Here is a 21,241-nt window from a genome sequence, read left to right as displayed (position 1 = left end):
ATAAACATTTATAGGGGTAATTCAGGGAAGATAAATAAAAAGTCAAGTATAGTATTTTATGACAACGATATCGCTTTATTAGATGTCAAAATGAGGGTAGCGAGAGAGGCTTGCGGGCTGGCTGCGGTGCGGGGGTGGGGGGCGTGTCTCAGTCGAACAAGCGCGTGCGCAGCCCGCGGGCGTCTCTCGCCGCCTCGCACTCTCGATACATACTCCACGGTAATAAATAATATAAATAAATATCAACAAGTTACAAAATAGCCTTTCGTAAAAAGATTAGATCACTAAAGTGTATATTTTTTTGTTTGGCTTACAAAATTTTTTTTTACAGTTTCTCGTTTCACGCTTTCGTAACACGTATTCAACTGCTATGTATAAAAAAAGTTACATTTCAACGAAAAATCTGTACAGTCCGTTTTTTGTAGTGGAACGTTTAGAAATCTTCGGGCGCCAGGTCGAACCTAGGTGGGAAGGTGCCGAAACCGTCAGCGAGGCCGGGACGCGAACGCTGGGGCTGCAAACAGAAATACTACATTAGTATACTAGTTGATTCTAGGAATAGCATTCCATGACATGCAGGATACATTCCTGGGACATAAATAAGATTTACGAAAGCTCGAGAAAAAATATGAAGAATCCACAATTTATAATTAGTTGTACGACTAAATTGGGTATTCCTTCTCGGGTTTTCGGCACAGATGCAAGAGTATATACGTGTACATAAATAGATATATAAGGGGTAATCTCGGGTACTATTCTACAGGAGCTGCACTGCCCATAGTGCTGTAGGTGGCGTGCAAAAGTAGCCAACTTACATAGAACTCCAGTGCTGATTTATGGACGCCCTTTAACGGACGCCTGGATCAAAGAATTCTGTTTAGTCCTTTGTATTGAGAAGATTTGCTATTTTTTTCGGGCGGAAATATATGTGTAAGGTTGTAAAAGATTTTTTCATGATTTATTATTGAACCACTTATTGTTCTAATGAGTATAAATGAAGTATTAACTATCAACATTCAGAATATCCACATATATTTCCGCGTTTTATTTAGAAGTGGTAACTCACCGCCGGACTGACTCCTCTCGCGGCGGATCCCGCGCGTCCCTTGCCACGGAATTTGCTGATGGCCTGCTCGGCAAGGTCTGCCCTTTCCTCGGCCTCCTCCAGCTCCTGCTGTGCCTTGCGGAACTTAGCCAAGTTGAGGGCGGCGATTTCTTCGGCCTCCTCGATCTGCCTCTTGTAGGTCTTGATCTTCTGTTGCAGTTTGTCGACCAGGTCCTGCATGCGCTCGTGGTTCTTGCGGTCCTCCTCGGCCTGGAAGGTGAGCTCCTTGATGCGCCTCTCCGACTTGCGGAGGTTCTTCTGGGCATCAGCGTGCCTCCTCTGTTCACCGTCAAGCTCGTTCTCGAGCTCCCTGACCCTCTGTTCGAGCTTCTGGATGGCCTTCTTGCCTCCCTTAAGGGCGTTAGCCTCGGCCTCGTCCAGCCTGACTTGCAGTTCCTTGATCTGTTGTTCCAGGGCCTTGCGCAGCTTCTCCTGGGTCTGAGCGTGCTCCTGTTCGGCGCGGAGCTCATCAGCCAGGCGGGCGGCGTCAACCATGGCCTTCTTGGCCTTCTCCTCGGAGTTCTTAGCCTCGTTGAGGAGCTCGTCGAGGTCGGAGTGCAGGGTCTGCAGCTCGGACTCGAGTTTCCTCTTGGCGGCGGAGAGAGACGCGCTCTGGGCGGACAGCTCGTTGAGCTGTTCGTGAGCGTCGCCGAGCTCCTGTTCGGCCTGGCGGCGGGCGCGGTCGGCCTGTTCCAGCAGAGTGCGGGACTCCTCGAGCTCGTTCTGGAGAGCGTTGGCGCGGCGCTCAGAGATGCCGAGCTGTTCGCGGGCATCGTCACGGGCGCGCTGTTCCTCCTCAAGAGCGGTCTGGAGGTCCTTGATCTGTTGCTGGTAGCGCTTGATGTTCTTCTGGGCCTCGGCGTTAGCCTTGTTGGCGTGGTCGAGGGCAATCTCGAGCTCGTTGATGTCGGCCTCGAGCTTCTTCTTCATGCGCAGGGCCTCAGCCTTGCCCTTAGCCTCGGCTTCGAGGGAAGCCTGCATGGAGTCGAGGGCACGCTGGTGGTTCTTGCGGGTGTTCTCGAACTCCTCCTCCTTCTCCTGGATACGCCTGTCGATCTCCTGTCTGACCTGGGACAGCTCGAGCTGAGCGCGCAGGACCTTGTTCTCCTCCTGTTCGAGGGCAGCCTCAGCCTCCTCGAGGGCGGCCTGGAGCTCGTCCTTCTCGGCCTCAAGGCGCTTCCTGGCCTTCTCGATCTCGTGGATGTTGCGGCCACCTTCACCGATCTGGTCAAGCAAGTCCTTGACTTCGTCGGCGAGGTTCTTGTTCTCGCGGCGGACAGCCTCGAGCTGCTCCTGGCCTTCTTCGTAGGCACCCTTGAGACGGAACAGTTCAGTGGAGTAGTTGCGGCATTCCTTCTGGCTGGCGTCGAGCTCGGCGGCGAGGTCGTCGACCTTGAGCTTCCATTCTCCGATGATCTTGTCGAAGGCCTTCTGCTTCTTCTCGGCAGCGTTGGCGATGGCGGTGGCACGGTCGACCTCGAGCTGCAGGTCCTCGACCTCGGTGGCGAGGCGCTGCTTGGTCTTCTCGAGGGCAACAACCTTCTGGTTGAGGGACTCAATGGTCTCCTCGGCTTCGGCAAGGCGGGCCTGGAGCTTGCGCTTGGCCTCCTCGAGTTCCTCGGAGCGGGCGACGCCCTCGGACTCGTACTTGGAGCGCCAGAGCTGAGCCTCGGCGTTGGCCTTGGACAGTTGACGCTGAAGATCAGCCTTGCCCTCGGCCTCCTCCTCGACCTGCTCGCGGATGTTGTCGAGGTCGTGCTCCAAGTTGCGGAACTTGCCAAGAAGGGTGGCGCGTTCCTGTCAATAAAACCTTTTATTAGTATTTGCTCAATTGTCACAGTTGTTGTAAACTGTGTAAAGGAAACGTTCCATTATTTATTGAATTAAAATGAATACATACCCTGGCCTCCTCGTCGGCGAGCCTCTTGGTGTCCTCCAACTGAGTGGTGAGGGACACCTTGATCTTGGACAGCTGAGACACCTGGGACTCGGCCTCCTCCAACTGGCGGAGCAGGTCGGAGTTCTCGATGGACAGCTTCTTCTTGGCGGCATCCAGGTCGTTGAGGGTCCTGTTGGCTTCGTCAGCCTTGCCCTGGACCTCGTTGAGCTGGTGCTGCAGCTGCTTGACGATCTTCTCTTGGGCAGCCTGTTTTGAAAACGCTATTTAGTACCATGAAGTGATGATGATGATTTAGATCCTTTGAAAATCAGTGTTTACTGTTTCTTTGTGTACTATGTAATGTAAAATTTGAGTTCTATTAGTATTATTTTTCAAATAAATATTGTGAATCACTCATAAATACTTACCGTGTGTAGTTATTCAAATTATTAATATGTTTTCAAATTAAATATTTTGTTTGGTTAGTATAATTCCTTTACGGACAACGTCAAATCTTGTAACAGTTATGAATCAAGTATTAGATGATATTTTTCATGCTTTTGTTTTGAATTTATTTTTTCACTCGATTATAAAAATATCACTCTTAGGTAAATGCGGTTTTAGCTTTCATGCTACACCTATTCAAATGTATAATTAGTGTTATTATAATGAGTTTCAATTTCATGGGTATGTTATGTGTGATGTGTTGTGTCTCTATTTGCTATTGCTATATTTTCTTTACAATATTTAATAAGCTGGTAAGCGAAGCCCTTGGCGTATGCCAACAATATCTTTTCATCCTTTGTACCTTTTCGTTGGACAAGTGGTCGAGACCGGCACGAAGGTCATTGACTTCGCTAAAGTACTGAGAGCGTTCTTTCTCAGCCCTGGATAAATGAATTAAACAAAACAATTTTAGTATTCCGTCAACAACCGTCCAGAGCGGTGAGGAATCCTAGAAAGAATCATGTGTGTTGTGGTTCGTAGTAAAGGTCCATGCAAGGGTCACCCCAGGCTAACATGCCTCAATGGATGACATGTTACCTTCTCTCTGGCTACTTGGTCAACGGCCGCACGAGTGTTGTTAAGCTCGGAGTAGCAAGACGCGCGGTCATGCTCAGCCCTGAATATTGCATCATAGTTCAATAAATCTATATTTAAGTCGGATTATATATCCCAGATGTATCCGTTGACCGAATTTTATGAATCACCGGCGGCAATAACATTAATATAATATCAATTTTATCTTATTGCTTTTAAGATAGTGTAAAGTAATACTCACTTGGCCTTGAGCTTGTTGAGCTGGTCGAGCTGCTCACCCATCTCAGAGACGGCATCGTTGTGCTTCTTGCGCAGGTTGGCGAGGGTAGACTCGTGCTGGATGTTGGCCTCCTCCAGGTCGCGGCGGAGCTTGCTGAGCTCAGCCTCACGCTTCTTGTTGAGCTCGATCTGGGCAGAGGTGGCACCGCCAGCCTCCTCCAGACGCTCGCCCAACTCCTCGAGCTCACGAGCGAGGTCAGCGCGCTGCTTCTCAGCCTTAGCGCGAGCCTGGCGCTCGGACTCGACCTCCTCCTCGAGCTCCTCGATGCGGCCCTGCAGCTCCTTGATCTGCTTCTGGAGCTTGCTGACCAGGGACTGCTCGTCCTCCAGCTTGGCGGTGAGGGACGAGATTTCCTTGTCCTTGCGCTGGATGGTCTGCTCGAGCTCCTTCTTGTTGCGCTCGAGGTCGGCGACGGCCTCCTGGGTCAGCTTGAGGTCGCCCTCAACCTTCCTCCTGTTCTTCTCAACGTCGGCGCGCAGCTTCTTCTCGCGCTCAAGGGAGTCCTCGAGCTCGTCAAGAGTCTGCTCCAACTTCTGCTTGACCTTGTTGAGGTGGTTGACCTTGTCCTCGGCGGCCTGGAGCTCCTCAGCGGTCTTCTGGGTAGACTCGCCCTGGAGCTTCTTCTCCTTGTTCAACTTGTTGATGAGCTCGTCTTGGTGGGCGATCTCGTCGTTCAAGTTGCGGATCTGGTGGTCCTTGGTGGCCTTGTCCTGCTCGGACTTCTGGACGGACAGTTCCAAGTCCTCAACATCCTTCTTCAGTCCGGAGACTTCCTGTTCCAACTTCTTCTTAGCCTGGAAGAGCTGGTTGCGGGCATCCTCCTCCTGAGTAAGGCGGTCCTGGGTGTCCTACAAAAATAAAAGTATCGAATGAGTTGAGTGATTCAGTTGTTATTTAAAATCCATGTTATTGTTAGCATCTGTTTCTTTTCAATCGACACCTAATCGAATGGGGCTATCAACTTTTCGCAATAAAAACTTGCAGACTGCAGACGTACATTTATTTTAAACACCTCCAACTATTTCCCCTATAAACAAAACTGGTGTTTATTTAAAGAATCACGTCAAGCTAACTAGCGGTGAGTTCATTTGCAACACTGTATAAACTATGTACTGTACGGCTCTACATATTTGGTTTGTAATCCTATGAGTGATGCCTCTGCGCCGCAGGAAGCATCATTTAATTTAATTAGATTAATTAGCTGTAAGATTTTCATCGCGTCAACTTCACGACCTAAATTCTTGCTATTTCAGTTTCACTAACATTCTAAAATATGCACGAGTTGTTAATCACATCTTCTAAATTTAATAAGCGATAAGAGTAATCAAGATATAAGTACTTACCCTGAGCTGGGTCTCGAGGTCGGCCTTCTGCGCGTTGAGCTTGGCAGCGCGCTCCTGCACCTCGGAGAGGTTGCCCTCCTTGCCCTCGATGGAGGCAAGCAGGTTGGTCTTCTCCTCGAGCAGCTTGGCGTTAAGACTCTCGAGTTCCTTGCGGAGCTTCTCTTCCTTCTCGAAAGCCTCCTGGGCCTTCTGTGCCTTCTCCTCGAGACGCTGTAACACATTCGCACCGTTATCCCCGTTCCACTCCGTTACATGAACCGCGTCCGCCATTGTTTAGTGTTTAATTATTTGTTTAATTAATACATCAATATGAAATGATAAAAGGAATGCAAATGTGTTCGGTTCGTTCGTAAGTATAGGTAGGGTAGGTGGTGCGCGCGCCGCCGACCACTCCGCTACTGAGAGCCGCTGGAGTTTTCCAGCGGGCGCGGGTTGAACATCGCCCACGCACCTCTCACATTGTGAGCCATGGAGAAAACGCATGGAGGGGGCGCGTTCCAGAAATGGCTCCGCACCTGCGGTGTCGCGTAACCGACAGGTGGGCGCGGTCGATCTATTTATGTTACTGAATCACGCGTCCTATATCCGTATATACTGGGTCAGAGTGTACGATCACTTTAATCGTGTTAACATCGACCGAGAGAGAGGTCGCCTTCCAGGGTTCCAGTCCCATATTGAAAATTTATTTGTATGGCATTACTAAATTAGCAACAGACTGGAATGTGTGTGATTTTGAATTTAGAAAATCAAAAGTATGGCTGCGGTTTTTTTTCTAAATGTATCAAAGTTAATATAATAATACTTACAGCAATCTCATCCTCGACACGGGTGACGTTGAGGAGGGGCTTGACCTTCTGCCACAGCTTCCACCAGGGCCAGGTGCGGAGTTGCAGGTACTTGCGCAAGTTGCGCTGGACAACTTGGAGAGCCAACCTTCACAAATAAAAATAATTGTGAAGTGTCATACCATTCCAAATATGGGCACAGACTATGTCAGTGGCGTTGAGTTTGAATGCTTACCTCTGTTCCTGCAGCTTCTTGAAGTCCTTACGGGACAGGTAACCACGGATGTAGGCCTGGAGCCACGAGACGATCTTGGACAGCCTGTCGTCACGCAACTCTTCCATCTGACCCAGGACACCAGCGCGGAAGAACACCTGCTCGTACATGTTAAGTGTTAGCAGCGGGACACGACACGTGCCGGCGTTAAGCAATCCATATTGACTTCTTTGAAATTACACATTTTACAAATCAAGCTTTGACGGTGCTTAAAACCTTTTTAATAGTGAAATTAAATTCAATAGTAATTTGGAAAAAAAGTTTTTGGTTAGTATAAAACACCTTTCCATAAACATCTTTGAAGAAGTCACTAGCACAGTAAAATAGCACACAACAGATATAAAGAACAGACAGACAGGATTATTTTAGTTTCAGCGTCATGCAAATGTAGGTAGAAAAGGAAATTTAGTATCGTGTAGGTTGTGTGTGGCATGCTTGAGTTCTACCTTCGTCTTTCCGAGCCTGAAAGACTCTGAATCCAATCCAGTATGTTCGAGAATTTTCTTGGTAGCATTCTCAGGTGTAATTGGCTCTTTGACGAGGTTCGGGCACAGAATTTTGTATCTGCGTTATAGGAGTACATAAAATATGATAAGGTGTGTAAGATGTAAATGATAGGTGAAGGATAGAGGAACACAAACAGGAGTCTTAGTACATTGGACTCCGAGGTGAGCACATAAAATGTATAGGTAACGAATTATGACACCAGTCTCATCAGGTGCTGAATTCGACAAAGCGTATCGAAGCCACACGATCCACCGGGTGTTTAGGACCGCAGGGCTCAAACAGCTAACTACTTTCAGGGTATCAGACATGCCTTGGTGTGACCCAGACGGTAGGACTCCACGTCCAAGCCGGTAGCGTCCAGGATGACTTGGGCAACTTTCTTAGGATCGGATTCCTTCTCCACTGCTTGAGGGGCCAGGATCTTGTAGCTACATTATCAAAATTATGGACACACAATGAGGGATTGTTGTATTACATCCTTACATACCATTACAAAGATACAATGTCCTTAGTATCTTAGGGGGAGTCATGGGAGGAGTAAAGGGTTCAAAAATAATTCCTGAAAACGTTTCAAAGTTCCAGAAATCTCTAAATACTGGGATATAAAACGGGTTCAAATAACTAGATGACAACATCTAGCTTGAGGTGAGGGCTAGGTGCAAACCATTATTGACAAACTACCAATACTGAAAAATACGTATGAACACATGTAACTGTATAATATGGTGTGGAGGCAAACCATGTACGGTAGGAATAAAAACAAATCTATTTCTTTATAGACTTTTCCAAAAATACGTTTCAACTATGACATGCGTCACCATTCAAGAATGGTATCAACTTCTGCCTTGCCTTTGTGTGGCCAATACGATAGCTTTCGGGATCAAGACCCACTTCCTCCAAACACTTCCTAGCCGCCTCTTTAGGATCTTTTTCAGCAGTCATGGTGGCGGGCGCAAGAATCATGTAACTGTTCATTAAATAATGCATTATTCAGATATCCATGTGACCTGGGTGGCTAAATTAAAATCACCTCACACCTTGATCAAAAATTAAAGGTGTGAGTGAGTGGGAGAGTCATCAAAATAATTTTAGATGTTGTTACTCATAGCTGCACGAATGTCTGATGACGTCAACCGTCAGTCAGCTGCAGTACCAGAATAAAATCGTGTCGAATATACCAGAGTCCAAAGAATTTTGTTTAGACTCGCCTACAAAATTATGTTGAAAATATAAATTTAATCTCTCGTATGAAAATAAAATAACTAAAGTATTTGATGACTGTTGATCATAAATATTTGTGGTAAGGCCACTCGCTACTAAAATAGATTTGGTTGGAATTTGTTATGTGGGATTCTTACCGGAGCTTGAAGTCGGGGTAGACCATCCTGTTGGGGAAACCTTTACGGCAAATACGGATGCCTTCCAACACACCGTTACAGGTCAGCTGGTGCATTACAAGGTGAGAGTCGATCATACCTGCGCGACAAAGTTATACATACCGCTCAACACACGTATCATACAAATACATAACGTAGAACATTCTCTGTAATTACTGATTTTACTGAGCAAAACATTGATGAAGAATATTTTTTTGGAGTTAAAGTTATCAAGACTTGTAAATTTTGCTAAGTACTCACCGGCCTGCTTCAATTCGTTGGGAATGATACAACGGACGAAGTGAGGCTGGGTGGACCTCAGGGTGGTCATCAGGTTGTTAAGTTGTTCCTGTGGACATACTACTTATTAGAAATCAACATTTTCCTATCGAGATTTTCACATAAAGAAAAGCTCATTTCAACATAGATTTTTCTTATTATATAGGAAGATAATTTCTGTGCTGTACTCAGAAGTTATCTTGGAAACATATAAAAGCGGCACACGAATGAAATGCTCATACAGAAGTATATATTGATGTGGTAGTGGAGAACATAAATTCACACAAATAAGTTAGAACATAAAAAAACCAACAAAATTATTAGTTTGCGGCAAACGTAGCATCGTAATGTTTTTTAAGTAACTACTTTGCAGCTAAAAAAATATTCTGATACATTTTAGTAAGTTCACTCTGTACTTACTGTGTGTCAGACATTAATGAGAAATTACATTTTACTACAATGAGGGGTGCATTAAATGAACCACGCATACATTGTTCAGTACAGTACAACATATGCGTGAACAAGTGAAATGAGTTACTAGATTACCTTTCAGTCAATCCAGGTATCTTACTACATCAAAAAAACCCAATGCAGATCTACAAGTATTCGCGTCTGCATCGGAGTTGATGAAACAAAGAAAAAAAATAGGAACACTAAATCTGAAATCCGCAATCCTTTAAATACCTTGTAAGCGGAAGATACAGTGGCGAAACCACCTCCCTTCTTACCGCGGCCACCTATTGATGTACATTAACAAGCAACTATTAGTACGAGGACAATCACAATGACGCCACTTAGACATACAATACTCGTGGACAGAACACCTGCGGGACGATTGGCTGCGACATGAGCTGTGTTGTAGACATAGACAGACATGATTATAGTGAAAGCGTGCAGGCTGGCCCTATCGCCATGGATGTTTGTATATGTTTGAATACTGATCTATATCAAATTGTAATTTTTGAATTCAATTCCATAGATCGGGAGCCAGCCTTAAGCGTATTGACAGACGTAGACAGTAAAGCCACGAAGGATTCACAGAAGCTAATCGCGATGATTGTATTTTCCGTTTTACCCTGTAGAGTGATGATACGGTCTGGAAGGCAGAACCCTTAGCGCGCTTGCCACCAGCGCCTATATTTTGATTTAAAAAGTGTCAGAATAGGTTATATGCTATAGAACTAATCACTAGGATCCAATCCTGTGTAAGTTCTTAGTAAGGTATGAATGTGTGTGTAAAATAATGAGATGTAACAAGGTCTCAAGTAAGTAAACCTGGAGTTAAGTCTCGTTGTGAAGTAGTGATGATGTTTGATGTTTCATGTGTAACCCATGTGTTGATGTGTGTCGGAAGATAAGAAGGAGCTCATGATACCTGTCGTCTCCACTGGATATTGTATAAGATCTAAAGTAATCATCATTATCTCTGAATTCTATTTCATTGGTAGATGTTGTCAGGTGTAGTGATACGTACCCTTGCCGCCACCGCCGCCACCAGCGTCACCAGACTGACCAGGATGGTCAGCAAAGATCTCAACAAGCAGCTTGTTCTGACCCTTCTTGAACTGGTCAACGACAGTGTCGTTGAGGGGGTCCTTGTTCTTCTCAAGCCATCCAGTGATGTTGTAGCCGACCTGTTCCAAGACAACGAAGACATTAGCTCAGCCGAGACGGTTACGAAGTTGTTGTACTCGCAGAGTCGATGTATGTTCGAGATACTTACGTTACCGGCATAATGGCCAATGGCGAAGTGAGCGGCCTGGCAACCGGGCTTGGGGGGCTTCGGCTTCAGGTAAGGAGCAGACTTGCCCAAGTGGTTGTTGTTCAACTTCTCAACGAAGGTCTGATCGGTGGCTTTCGGGAACATAGACTCTTCCTCAAGGATGGAGAGGATACCCATGGGCTGTAAACGTATCAAGTAAGTTAGAACACGAAGTCGTCGTCGCGCGCGATGTGTTTAGCAAGCGGCTTTGCAAAATGTGCGAGTCTGTAAATTACTTGTGAAAGATAAAAATTTAGAAATATGTTTTTTTTTCTTGACTGAAATATTAATTCTATTGTTTTCTTTTTCAACAAATAAATGGGATTATCAAGATGTATCTTTAAAAGCAGTCTAATACTTTTTGTGTAGCGCATAATTTTTATAAAGCGTCATGCATACGAACAACATCGGTTATAATAGCATTGTGTGTGGTGTGCAGGCTCAAATCTACCAAATTGGCGTGATTTGATAATTTTGCGAACAGACAAAATAGTACCGAAGCAGTTAATAATTGTGCTTGTTAATATTTAACTACTGTATAATTTGCGAGTCGCGTGCGATCCTGAGAGCGGTGTATCAAGTACGTACTGGGGGGTCGCGGTAGCTCAATGCAAGTATTTTACAACAGTATGCAGTAGCTTGCGTGTTGTGCGTGTGTGGTACAAGCTCTGACATATTTCTGCCTACTAGATACCGTGGGCGGGGGAACAGCCAGCAGATTGCACTTGCAGGCTTGCAGCTTGAAGCTGGCGCCTATACCCTCAAGCTATATACTTTGACACTAATACCTTCTCTATCAAATCAATTGTCGCTTGGAGATCCATACCAAAATCTATAAAGGTCCATTGGATCCCTTCTCTTTCATATTCCTCTTGTTCTAGGACGAACATGAAATGGTTAAAGTACTGTTGCAATTTTTCGTTGGTAAAGTTAACACAGAGCTGATTAAACCCGTTCATCTGGATCGCGCCGACATGGAAAAAAACAATCGTGATAATAATATTTGAAAACTACATATTTGTTGTGTGTTCGCGTGTCTTAAATGTTTAGAGACAGAGAAAACAATACACACAGTAGAAGACACACAAAAAAACTCAACCAGCATTGTAGCATTGACTGAGTCCACGAATATAGTCCATTCATATCATGTGAAATGAAATTTAAAGTGCAAATGAGCCAATAATCAAAATGGCGGACATTATTCGCGGACCCCCGTGGCGTAAGCAAGCGTTCATCGTTGTTTTACGCCAACTACCTTTTCTATAAGGTCAATGCAATGTTGGAGATCCATGCCAAAGTCAATGAAAGTCCATTCGATGCCTTCGCGCTGGTACTCTTCTTGCTCCAGAACGAACATGTGATGGTTAAAGAACTGCTGAAGTTTCTCGTTGGTGAAGTTAATGCAGAGTTGTTCAAAACCGTTGTACTGCAGGGAGATAAGTAATGCGGAGGCGTAAGTTAGGGGTTTTAGGTACAAATGAGACTACGGATCACATTCCGCAGTTGGTGGTGGGTGAGTAGTGGACCCTAGACAAAACCGACCAAGCCAGTCCCTGTAGGCTTGAGAAGTTGATGTTCAAACGCTATCCCGTCAAGAATGCTTCCGGCAACGACGGGCGTGACGACACCAGACTCGTGCGACTATTACCTTCTCGATCAGATCGATACAAGCGAGCAAGTCCATTCCGAAATCGATGAAGGCCCAATTGATGCCTTCCTTCTTGTACTCCTCTTGTTCGAGTACGAACATGTGGTGGTTAAAGAACTGCTGCAGCTTCTCATTGGTGAAGTTAATGCAGAGTTGCTCGAAACCGTTGTACTTTTATATGAACAATATGAAGACACATATTAAACACCACACATTTACTAAAACTAGATAGCGGGGGTTACCAACAATAGCGCTGTAAAACAAAACACATGTGGAGGCTTCTGGGCCCAACCGAGACATCACTCGGTGTACCTTTTCAATAAGATCAATGCAGGCCAGTAAGTCCATTCCAAAGTCAATGAACTCCCAGTGAATGCCTTCTCTTGTGTACTCTTCTTGTTCCAACACAAACATGTGATGGTTGAAGAATTGTTGAAGTTTCTCATTCGTGAAGTTAATGCAAAGTTGCTCAAACCCATTGAACTATGAAATGAATTAGCATTAATATCAAAGAATTTATCTTTAGATAATATTCTTCTAAATCTAAATACTTAAAAATAACTTAACACTAATAATCGATGCGATCGATTGTTTATATTTTTATACTCTTAGAGAGTTATTATAATTTAGCCTTAACTTTTGAAGTCAGGCTCATGTCCCGATACTCACGTCGAAGATCTCGAAACCGGCGATATCCAGTACACCAATGAAGTGCTGCCTCTTCTGCTTGGTGTCAAGAGTCTCGTTACACTTCTTGACGAGCCACTTGAAGAGACGATCGAACATGCCCTTGCAGAGAGCACCGACGGAGTTGGTGACCTGGTCCTTGTTACGACCCTGGGTGACGAACTCGTTTCCGACCTTGATGCGGGGCTTGAGCAAGTTCTTGTACAAGTCCTGGACGTCAACACCGAGGAGGGTGGCGACTTTGTTACCATCCTGTAAAGAGATTTACAAAATTAATCAGTAAAATTATCAACACTGTAGAAGAAAATATTGGGTGAGTTAGATTTTTTGTGGTTTGTTATATTTTATAAGAAGTAGTAGTAAGGTTTTGATAATTACTTCAGTGCCGTCGGCTTCAGCCTGTTCCTCGCGACCCCTCTGCTTGAACTTCATACCACCCATGTGCATGACAGCGGCGGTGATCTTGTATACGTTGTCCTTCTCCTCCTGGGTGAAGCCCAGGATGTCGAAGGCTTGCTGTATTACAAAATTAATATTAGCATCTTGAATAAACACAAGCGGAGAGATAGTAATAGCAGAAACGTTATTTAGGAGGACTTTATGACTGAACAATATGAAGAAAGTTAAAAATCATTAAAATTTTACTTGAGAGAGAAACAGAAATTTAATATAAAATGTAATTTTACAGGAACCTTATAAAAAAAATAGGGAAAGAAAAAGATAGAAGCAAGAAACTTACGTCTAGAACACATACTTACCAACATTACGGGTTAGTATAGGAAGGTCAAAGCGTTAGCTTATTAGAGCATTTGAAGGCGTATATTGTTCGTAATTTGGGATTTGGTGCACAGGATATAATTTTGATTTGTGTCTTAACAAAGTGCAGGGGCCGTAATACTAAAAATTTTGATACACATCATTTGTGTAGTTTCAAAACATCAAGCGGTGGACTAATTTGTAACTCGTGAATTTTGACGCAGCACTACAGAAATTTTCCATTACCGTCAGTGTTAATGGTATTTCTAGTTTGAACGCTGTTCTGTATTTTTTAATACAGTTTCCCTTTTGCGCATCGTAGCAAACTCCAACGGTATCACTTGCGTTTTACTATCTTTTTTTTTCACTTACATCCGTCAACTGCAATTCCTCTCCATCATCCATGTTGGGGATGGTAATCTTACCCTGGGCGATGTTATAGTAATCGTATATGTCGTTGGACAACATACACATGTCTGCCAATTAAATCATCATATTTAATAACTAGAAAATACCATCAAAATATTGGAAGTCATCCTGAAAGTCCTATCACGTCCCTAACTGTCCGTGTCATGTCTGTACATATTAGTTCGTGTGGTAGTGCTGGTGCTGGATCGGGTTTGAAGACAATTTCCGTGTAAAATAAAAAACCTGTGCATAAAGCCCTTTGGAACTCTCGCAGGGAGCGGGCAGTACGTGTGTATGTCAGAAATTTTGGTTGTTTGTGATCAAACATCAGACTCATAACACCAAGGCAGTATGTGACCGACAGATTGGCTCCATGACTCTTTTGGGAGCCAATCTTAGACATCCATCCGCAATGCCAAAAGAGATGGTACATCCAGGTCCAGCTGTTTAAACTGTCCTTTGCTATTTGTCCGGAATCACCCCATATCGGACCAATAACACGTATATCTGTATGAGACGCACGCTCCTTGCGTAGATTCGAGACTTACGACCGTCAATTCGAACTCTTCAGCGTCGTTAACTCCAGGTATACGTGTCTTCCCTTGACTTATAAGGGGATAGTCCGAGATGCGGTCGCTTAGCATCGTTACTTCTGTAAAATACCAAAATGCTGACATACACATGCAACAACCGAGCTACGACTCAGTCGCAAGCGAAGCAAGCGGCACGAATGAGGACGAGAAGAATACAATGATAGAATGAGCCAGTAGTCAGATTCTGGACTCACGTCGGTAAGCCTCATTTCCTCGCCGTCATCAACACCGGGAATTACAGTCTTGCCTTGGGCCACGATGTTGTAGTCCATGATGTCGTTGGATAAAAGGCAGATCTCTATAAACGACACCAATCAAAGTCATAAGTGAAAGGTGTCCAAACACTACGGGTGGGTATTTCAATTCCTGTTTGAGGTGAAAACCGTAACTAATAATCTAGGGGTATCTCATGCCGATACATAGGCGAGATGTGTCAGCCGCCAGTCGGTTGTATGCGAGGCGGCGGCTGACGGGTCACACATGACAACTCATACGACCTCCTGTTCATTGGAAGCCGAACTTACGTCAGTCAAAGTACATTCCTCGCCATCATCTACGTTGGGGATGGTAGTTTTTCCTTGCGATACGATGAAATAGTCATATATGTCGTTTGACAGCAGACACATCTCTAAATATTGAAATTCAAGTTATTATCATAGTATATGTTGTGTACATAGCGTTGAAGTTTCAACGGTTGCATGTCTATTTGAGTAGTCATATTGTTTGTGTTGCCGGAACAAGGGGAGCTAGATTTAAATAATATAATTAATACATCTTAAGTCTTTCTAAATTCTGATTATTAATGGTAGTTTTATAGCAAAGTTCCTTTAATAAGATTATACTATTTAGTTATATTGGAATTTATATTTCATAAGCAATAGTGGATCTAATTTAGAATTTTCTTTCAGAATGTTTTATGAGTGTGTTTATATTATTAAATATCATAAGACCTTCCTATTATTCTTTCAACATACTTAAATATTTTCAGCAATTCAACTAGAATAACCAACACTTCTTTAAACTATTAATAAAAAAGTATTCAAATAAGAAAGTCTTATGACATGAGATCTCAGGTCGATAGTAGACCGAGGAGTCATACGCACCCTTAAGTCCAGGGACGGAACCAGACATCATCTGGTAGAAGATGTGGTAAGAACGCTCAAGGGTCTGCTGGGAGATGACACGGGCCTTCTCGAGCAGGTCTGATGGAAACATACAACTTTAGTACCAAGTCCGAAGATGGAAACGAATACAAGTCCTGGATGAGGAGTACTTACAGGTCTCGATATCGGCACCAGCCAGTTTACCGGAGGGTCCGAAGTGGATACGGATGAATTTACCCTGGGGAAGGAGGAAAACAGAACTTTAGTACATTCTACTAAGTAACTCGACGTAGGAAACATTCTTGAAGGAGGTAGTTTCAAAAGTTAAGTAACAATTGAGGTAAGGTGATTCTCGTATAATATTATTTTTCATATAATTCTAATACTCTAGCTATGTTGCTTTTAAAGAATTGTGTAAATTATAGTGTAAAGACTTAGTATACTTACGAAACGGGAAGAGTTGTCGTTACGGACGGTCTTGGCGTTACCGAAGGCTTCAAGTACAGGGTTAGTCTGTACGACCTGGTCCTCAAGGGAGCCCTTCTTCTCCTGGGTGGGGTCCTTCTTCTGGGAAGCACCGACGGTGGCGAAGTACGCAATTACCTTCTTCGTGTTCTCAGTCTTTCCGGCACCAGACTCACCGCTGTTGGTTTAAAGAGGTTTTTCGTTACGAACGACATGTCTTAGAGTTTCGGTACGGAAAATACCGGCCCTAACGTTTTCTGTATGTGAAGTTTGACTAACTTCAATATGAAAATTAGCGTCCCTGACAATATTTTCTAGATATTTTACTTTTACATTTTTTATATTGTTATTTGGGCTTCGTACATAGTATTTAATGTTTTTAAAGGCTTTGATTATGCATTTTTTTTGGGACTTATATGACTTTGAATTTTGACTTTTCTATAGAGAAAGTTTTAAAGTATTGTAAAGTAAACTTACGTAATCAACATAGATTGATTCTCGTGGTTGGTCAACATGTTGACGTAGGCACCGTCGGAGATGGCGAAGATGTGAGGGGGCACCTCCGAACGACGCTTGCCACGGTAAAGCTTGGCGCATCGTGTGGTGTACACGGGGAACCTCTTGTAAGGGTTGATGGCGACACAGAAGAGACCCGAGTACGTCTGTGGTGATGAGACGGTGATTAGAACGGTGATAACGGTATGAAGGTGATGAGGGTATGGATTTTGGGGTGGGTGACTTTGTGGATGGGACAAAATTGCAGTATCGTTGATTCTGCATCTTTTGTTTAGAGCATTTTAGTTTGCTCAAAAATTAAATTCAGGAATTAGTGTTTTGGTTTTTGGTCTTTTGAGCTGTCTTAATATGACAAAAAGTATCTTCTAGGGAAGGATAATTAAGGTAAGGGATTTTGCAAATCTTGATTCTAAATGTTTCGGGGGTGAATATTTTGGTGAGGATGACTTACACACTAAATCTAAAAAAACACAAAACAGAGACGGGTACTGTATTGTACTTTAAGTCTCTGTCTATCAAAATCTTCAATAGAGCAGGATTCTCGATAAATCGGTATTCATACAATTTTAACAAAATTTTGATATTTACAAAGGATTGTAATCAAGCAAATAAGTATTTAAGTAAGCAATTTATAGAGAGTCCTGCTGATTCTAAAGCTAACACATGTAAATATAGGGACGTCACAGAGTCCTGTTATATAAATAACAGAAAAAACGAAGAGCTGGGGTACAGTAATGATACCTTTCTGCTCTGTGTAAAGATAGATAGAATCACGACTTCCGCCGCCGAACGCGGAAGTCAGAACACAACACAAAACTATTCTATACACCAATGTCCTCTATTCTAAGAATAGTGACTGCTAAAAAGAAAAAAAAACAACCAGAAGAAGAATCTCCGGACGCCTTCGAGTCCTTTCGCACCGACTTGCCCTGCATACACAGTCAAGTACGGCCCAGGAAGTGTTTAGTTACAAAATGGACGATGTTCGAATTCGTAGACACATTTACTTCGATAATAGACTCTATATGTATCATGAATAAAGTCTAACACGATCGCTATGCGGATGCTCTCAATATTTTACAAACAATCTATTTCGGGAAGTTTTGACTGTTTCTTTTTTATATGGATCGTCAAAACATAACCGTCCTCGTGCGGACTCATTTTATATTCCAATCAAAGCTCGGCCATTTATTTATATTGTTCGATATTTTCATGGCTTTGTTTATTTCATATATCTCTCATCAGTTGTACTCTAGCAAAGAACTTACAAATTAGATGCCAAAATAATTACGTCCAACGAGAGAGAAACTTCTCTACAGACAGAAATATCCAGATGCTAAATAAAATGTACTGAAATAGCCACAGCTGGCATGCCGCTAACTCTATTTATATACCAAATTGAGACATCAATCCAAGATTAATTGCGCCGTTCATGGACATCTATCGCACTTTAAAACTTGGTATCAATCCAATACTATCGAGAAATGTGTCTACAGTGTTGAAAGATAGGGGAGGTGAAGTGCATGCACACTGCAAGGCCGGAACCCTTGACCGCTCCGCGACTTACGTAAATAAGCTTATGGTAATATCTCTGCTTCAAGTTATACAAAACAGAAGCGTCGTTGAGGTATGTCAAGTTGGACATATCCTCGCATTTCTCGTACTTAGGTGGGTTGACTTGAGCAACAAGATCTTTCTTGAAGTCTTTAGTCTGTGGGATAAAGTATTACATTAGTAAATAAGTAATAGTAAAGGCGCTAGGAGCGCCTACTTACATAAATAAGTTTCGCATAGTATCGTTGTCGTAGGTTGTGGAGTACAGCTGCCTCGTTAAGATAAGTCAAGTCAGCCATGTCCTCGACTTTCTCGAATTTCGGCGGGTTTACTTGGGAGAGGAGTTCCTTTTTTAACGTCTTCTCCTGCTCATTTAATGAACATGTTAAGTTTTGAATTAGACAACATTACATCATTAACAGCTTAGCCTTTATCATCAACCTTTCCGTTCATTTCATCAACATCTATTCATCATACTTAAATCTAAAATCTATGATCCAGAAATCAAAGGGACTCATCACTAAAGTCAATTATATTTTTCGTTCCGAAAATATTTTCTAAATATTTATATTTCCTTGAACTATTTACAAAATGTTTCTGTTTCCCGCAAGGTGGGCTTAATCGTCATCATATTTGCAAACTTTAATCAATTTAATGACTAATCCGGTCAATCTAATTTATTTATGTTTCCTTACAACTTCCTCATGTTGATTTCGGGATGATAGAACGTTGAACGTAACTACAAGTATTTGTTGCAGCTATGTGAATGTAATTACCTCGCCACCTGGCAGGTTGACGGTCACCAAGTCACCCTTGGTGGCCTTGATCTCGCCCTGCAAGAAGCCCTCCTTCTCATCAGGCACCCAGCATGCCTTTTTGCCATCGTACGGCTTGCTCTGGTCGATACGCTTCTGCTCAAGAGAAACGAACAGGTACGGGGTCGGATCGGGGTCCTCGCCCTCTTGGACGATTGGCTTCGGCATTTCGGAGGGCTAACGAGACTTTTGGGCTAGTCGAGACACGAGAACACAGCCCTGGAGCCTTCCTGTAACACACGCGGCACGTTAGTGGACCGCCTCGAGTTTATCGCGAGAGATAAAGCGTCGGAGAGGCGCGTGCGGCTATTTGTGGCTGTAACCCGAGTAGTGGCCGGCGCGGGAACGGTGCCAGCTCGCTAGTTTGCGTAACGCCGACTTTTATGCTCGCGTTTTTTATTAGCTTACACCGTACGGCCCTTCGCGGATGTTACGTCACGGAGGTATGCGCGCCTGGAGGTACGCCAACCGATTTATCCGTCACTGGATTGTTTATTGTCTTTTATGGTGATGGTTGATGGGTCACTGTGCACTACACCTGTTGGATCATTGATATCGCATGCTTTCTTATCATTTGAGCTATTTTTAATTTACTTCCTATTTTCCAATTATTTGAATCAAAAGTCAGTTTATTGTTCTAATAACTGTACTGCACTAGGGTAAAGCGATGCAAAATGCATTCAGGTACAAGCTTTGAGTTAAGCTTTCGATCAACTATGCCTTTTCTATTAAATTGTCAAGATTTATCAAATCAATCAATTACTTCACAATCAGGAAATGTCAAATCAATTTTCAATTTCCAATCAATTGTAAATCAAAAATCTGTCTGTGTCAATCAAATTACCAGTAAATTCACTTTTGCAATATGTAACATCAATAATCCAAACGGTCTATAATTAACATGACGTGAACCATAAACCGTACACCATGCAGTTCGGCGGCCACTTCACAATCAATCCAATGCAAGTGATAAATCAGCTGTAGTCCTTCGGCTACGTCACTTAAACCTCGATGCAACACTGCAGGCACTCGCGAGCCACTACGGTAATGCACTCCACTAATAGTCGCACAGTCGCACTAATCGACACGACGCGTGTGTCGGTACTCACGTTAGAAGCCGTTCTGACCGGCGGCGGGGAGCTCTGATGCTTTTTATACCCGCAATACGATACCATCGCGCGCGATCACCCCATTTTAGGCGGATGCCAGCCTGGGCCACAGCTACACTTTCAGACGAGCTTAGCTTTCACTTGGGCGGGAACGCGCCGGAGCGCGCGCCGCAGAACCGACGGCGGCTACACAAAAATCATATTTTACAATCAACATTAATATTTCTGGAGATTTTGATGCGTTTTAAGTTTATTAGATAGCTCCTGCAATGTATGGTTATAGCGGTAATGAAAAACAGAAGTAATTTAAACTAATACTTTAGATTATAAACATTGGAGGCATTTGAATGTGCTTTAAGTGAATGTTTATGGTTTCATATAGTTGGTATTCAGTTAGCATTTTAATTAGATTCCATTTTAGAATTGCTGAGTTTTTTTGCACCATCTGTGTCAATGACATTTGGTTCTATTTCGCGATTATTTTAGTTATTTTGTCATCATCATTTTTGTTTATTGGCCGTAGCTAACGCATATTTTAAATTTAAAATATTACAAATATAAGGTTGTCTCACAAAGTCACAAATTGTAATGTTCCATCACATCAAAGTCTGTTACTGGTTTTACAATTTACCATCGCATAATCAAATTCTTGGATTTCATTATATGAAATTGTCGAAAGTACTTCATATCTCATATTCTTTTCAGTCAAATCAAACTTGATTAGTGACCGCAAGTTAAAATATGAATAAGCTTTATATATCATCTGAACGACAATCAATAAAGACTTTTATATTATCGTACTGAAGTAATAAATCAATACTAGCATAGCTTTGTTCTGTCAAAGAAAATTATGCATTTTACTGTGTTAACTCAACCTTTGAGAGTCAGCACAGTAAAATACATTACCATCTTACATACATATCAGTAAATATGTACTTCCTTTTTGATATCTAACA

The 21,241-nt window shown here is 43.1% G+C and overlaps 1 protein-coding gene across 42 annotated transcripts; it reads right to left on the bottom strand.

Annotated features, from left to right (window-relative positions):
* Positions 1-49: 49 nt before the first annotated feature.
* Mhc (myosin heavy chain) lies at positions 50-20,304 on the bottom strand. Of its 42 annotated transcripts, XM_076121650.1 has the most exons (26): positions 20,286-20,304; positions 19,138-19,406; positions 18,375-18,518; positions 16,769-16,953; positions 16,274-16,469; positions 16,001-16,064; positions 15,827-15,925; positions 14,918-15,021; positions 13,345-13,482; positions 12,949-13,218; positions 12,280-12,450; positions 10,593-10,772; positions 10,344-10,503; positions 9,945-10,003; positions 8,852-8,939; positions 8,573-8,690; positions 8,064-8,181; positions 6,669-6,805; positions 6,455-6,581; positions 5,649-5,858; positions 4,267-5,153; positions 3,793-3,871; positions 3,006-3,251; positions 1,067-2,902; positions 816-858; positions 50-514 (listed from the first exon to the last, which is right to left on the bottom strand). In XM_076121650.1, the coding sequence occupies exons 2-25, from the start codon at positions 19,342-19,344 to the stop codon at positions 835-837; spliced, it is 5,847 nt and encodes a 1,948-aa protein (XP_075977765.1). In that variant the 5' UTR covers positions 19,345-19,406; positions 20,286-20,304; the 3' UTR covers positions 50-514; positions 816-834. The 42 variants fall into 42 exon arrangements, with proteins under 42 accessions (XP_075977765.1, XP_075977753.1, XP_075977764.1 ...); XM_076121638.1 differs by lacking the exons at positions 816-858; positions 8,064-8,181; positions 9,945-10,003; positions 14,918-15,021; positions 18,375-18,518 and adding exons at positions 7,525-7,642; positions 9,554-9,606; positions 15,248-15,351; positions 18,583-18,726; XM_076121649.1 differs by lacking the exons at positions 816-858; positions 3,793-3,871; positions 8,064-8,181; ... (1 more) ...; positions 14,918-15,021; positions 18,375-18,518 and adding exons at positions 4,029-4,107; positions 7,154-7,271; positions 9,554-9,606; positions 15,248-15,351; positions 18,583-18,726.
* Positions 20,305-21,241: the final 937 nt, after the last annotated feature.

The sequence above is a fragment of the Anticarsia gemmatalis genome, chromosome 13 (genome assembly GCF_050436995.1).
Source record: "Anticarsia gemmatalis isolate Benzon Research Colony breed Stoneville strain chromosome 13, ilAntGemm2 primary, whole genome shotgun sequence".
Lineage (NCBI taxonomy): Eukaryota > Metazoa > Arthropoda > Insecta > Lepidoptera > Erebidae > Anticarsia > Anticarsia gemmatalis.
This window is presented reverse-complemented; position numbering and strand designations above follow the sequence as displayed.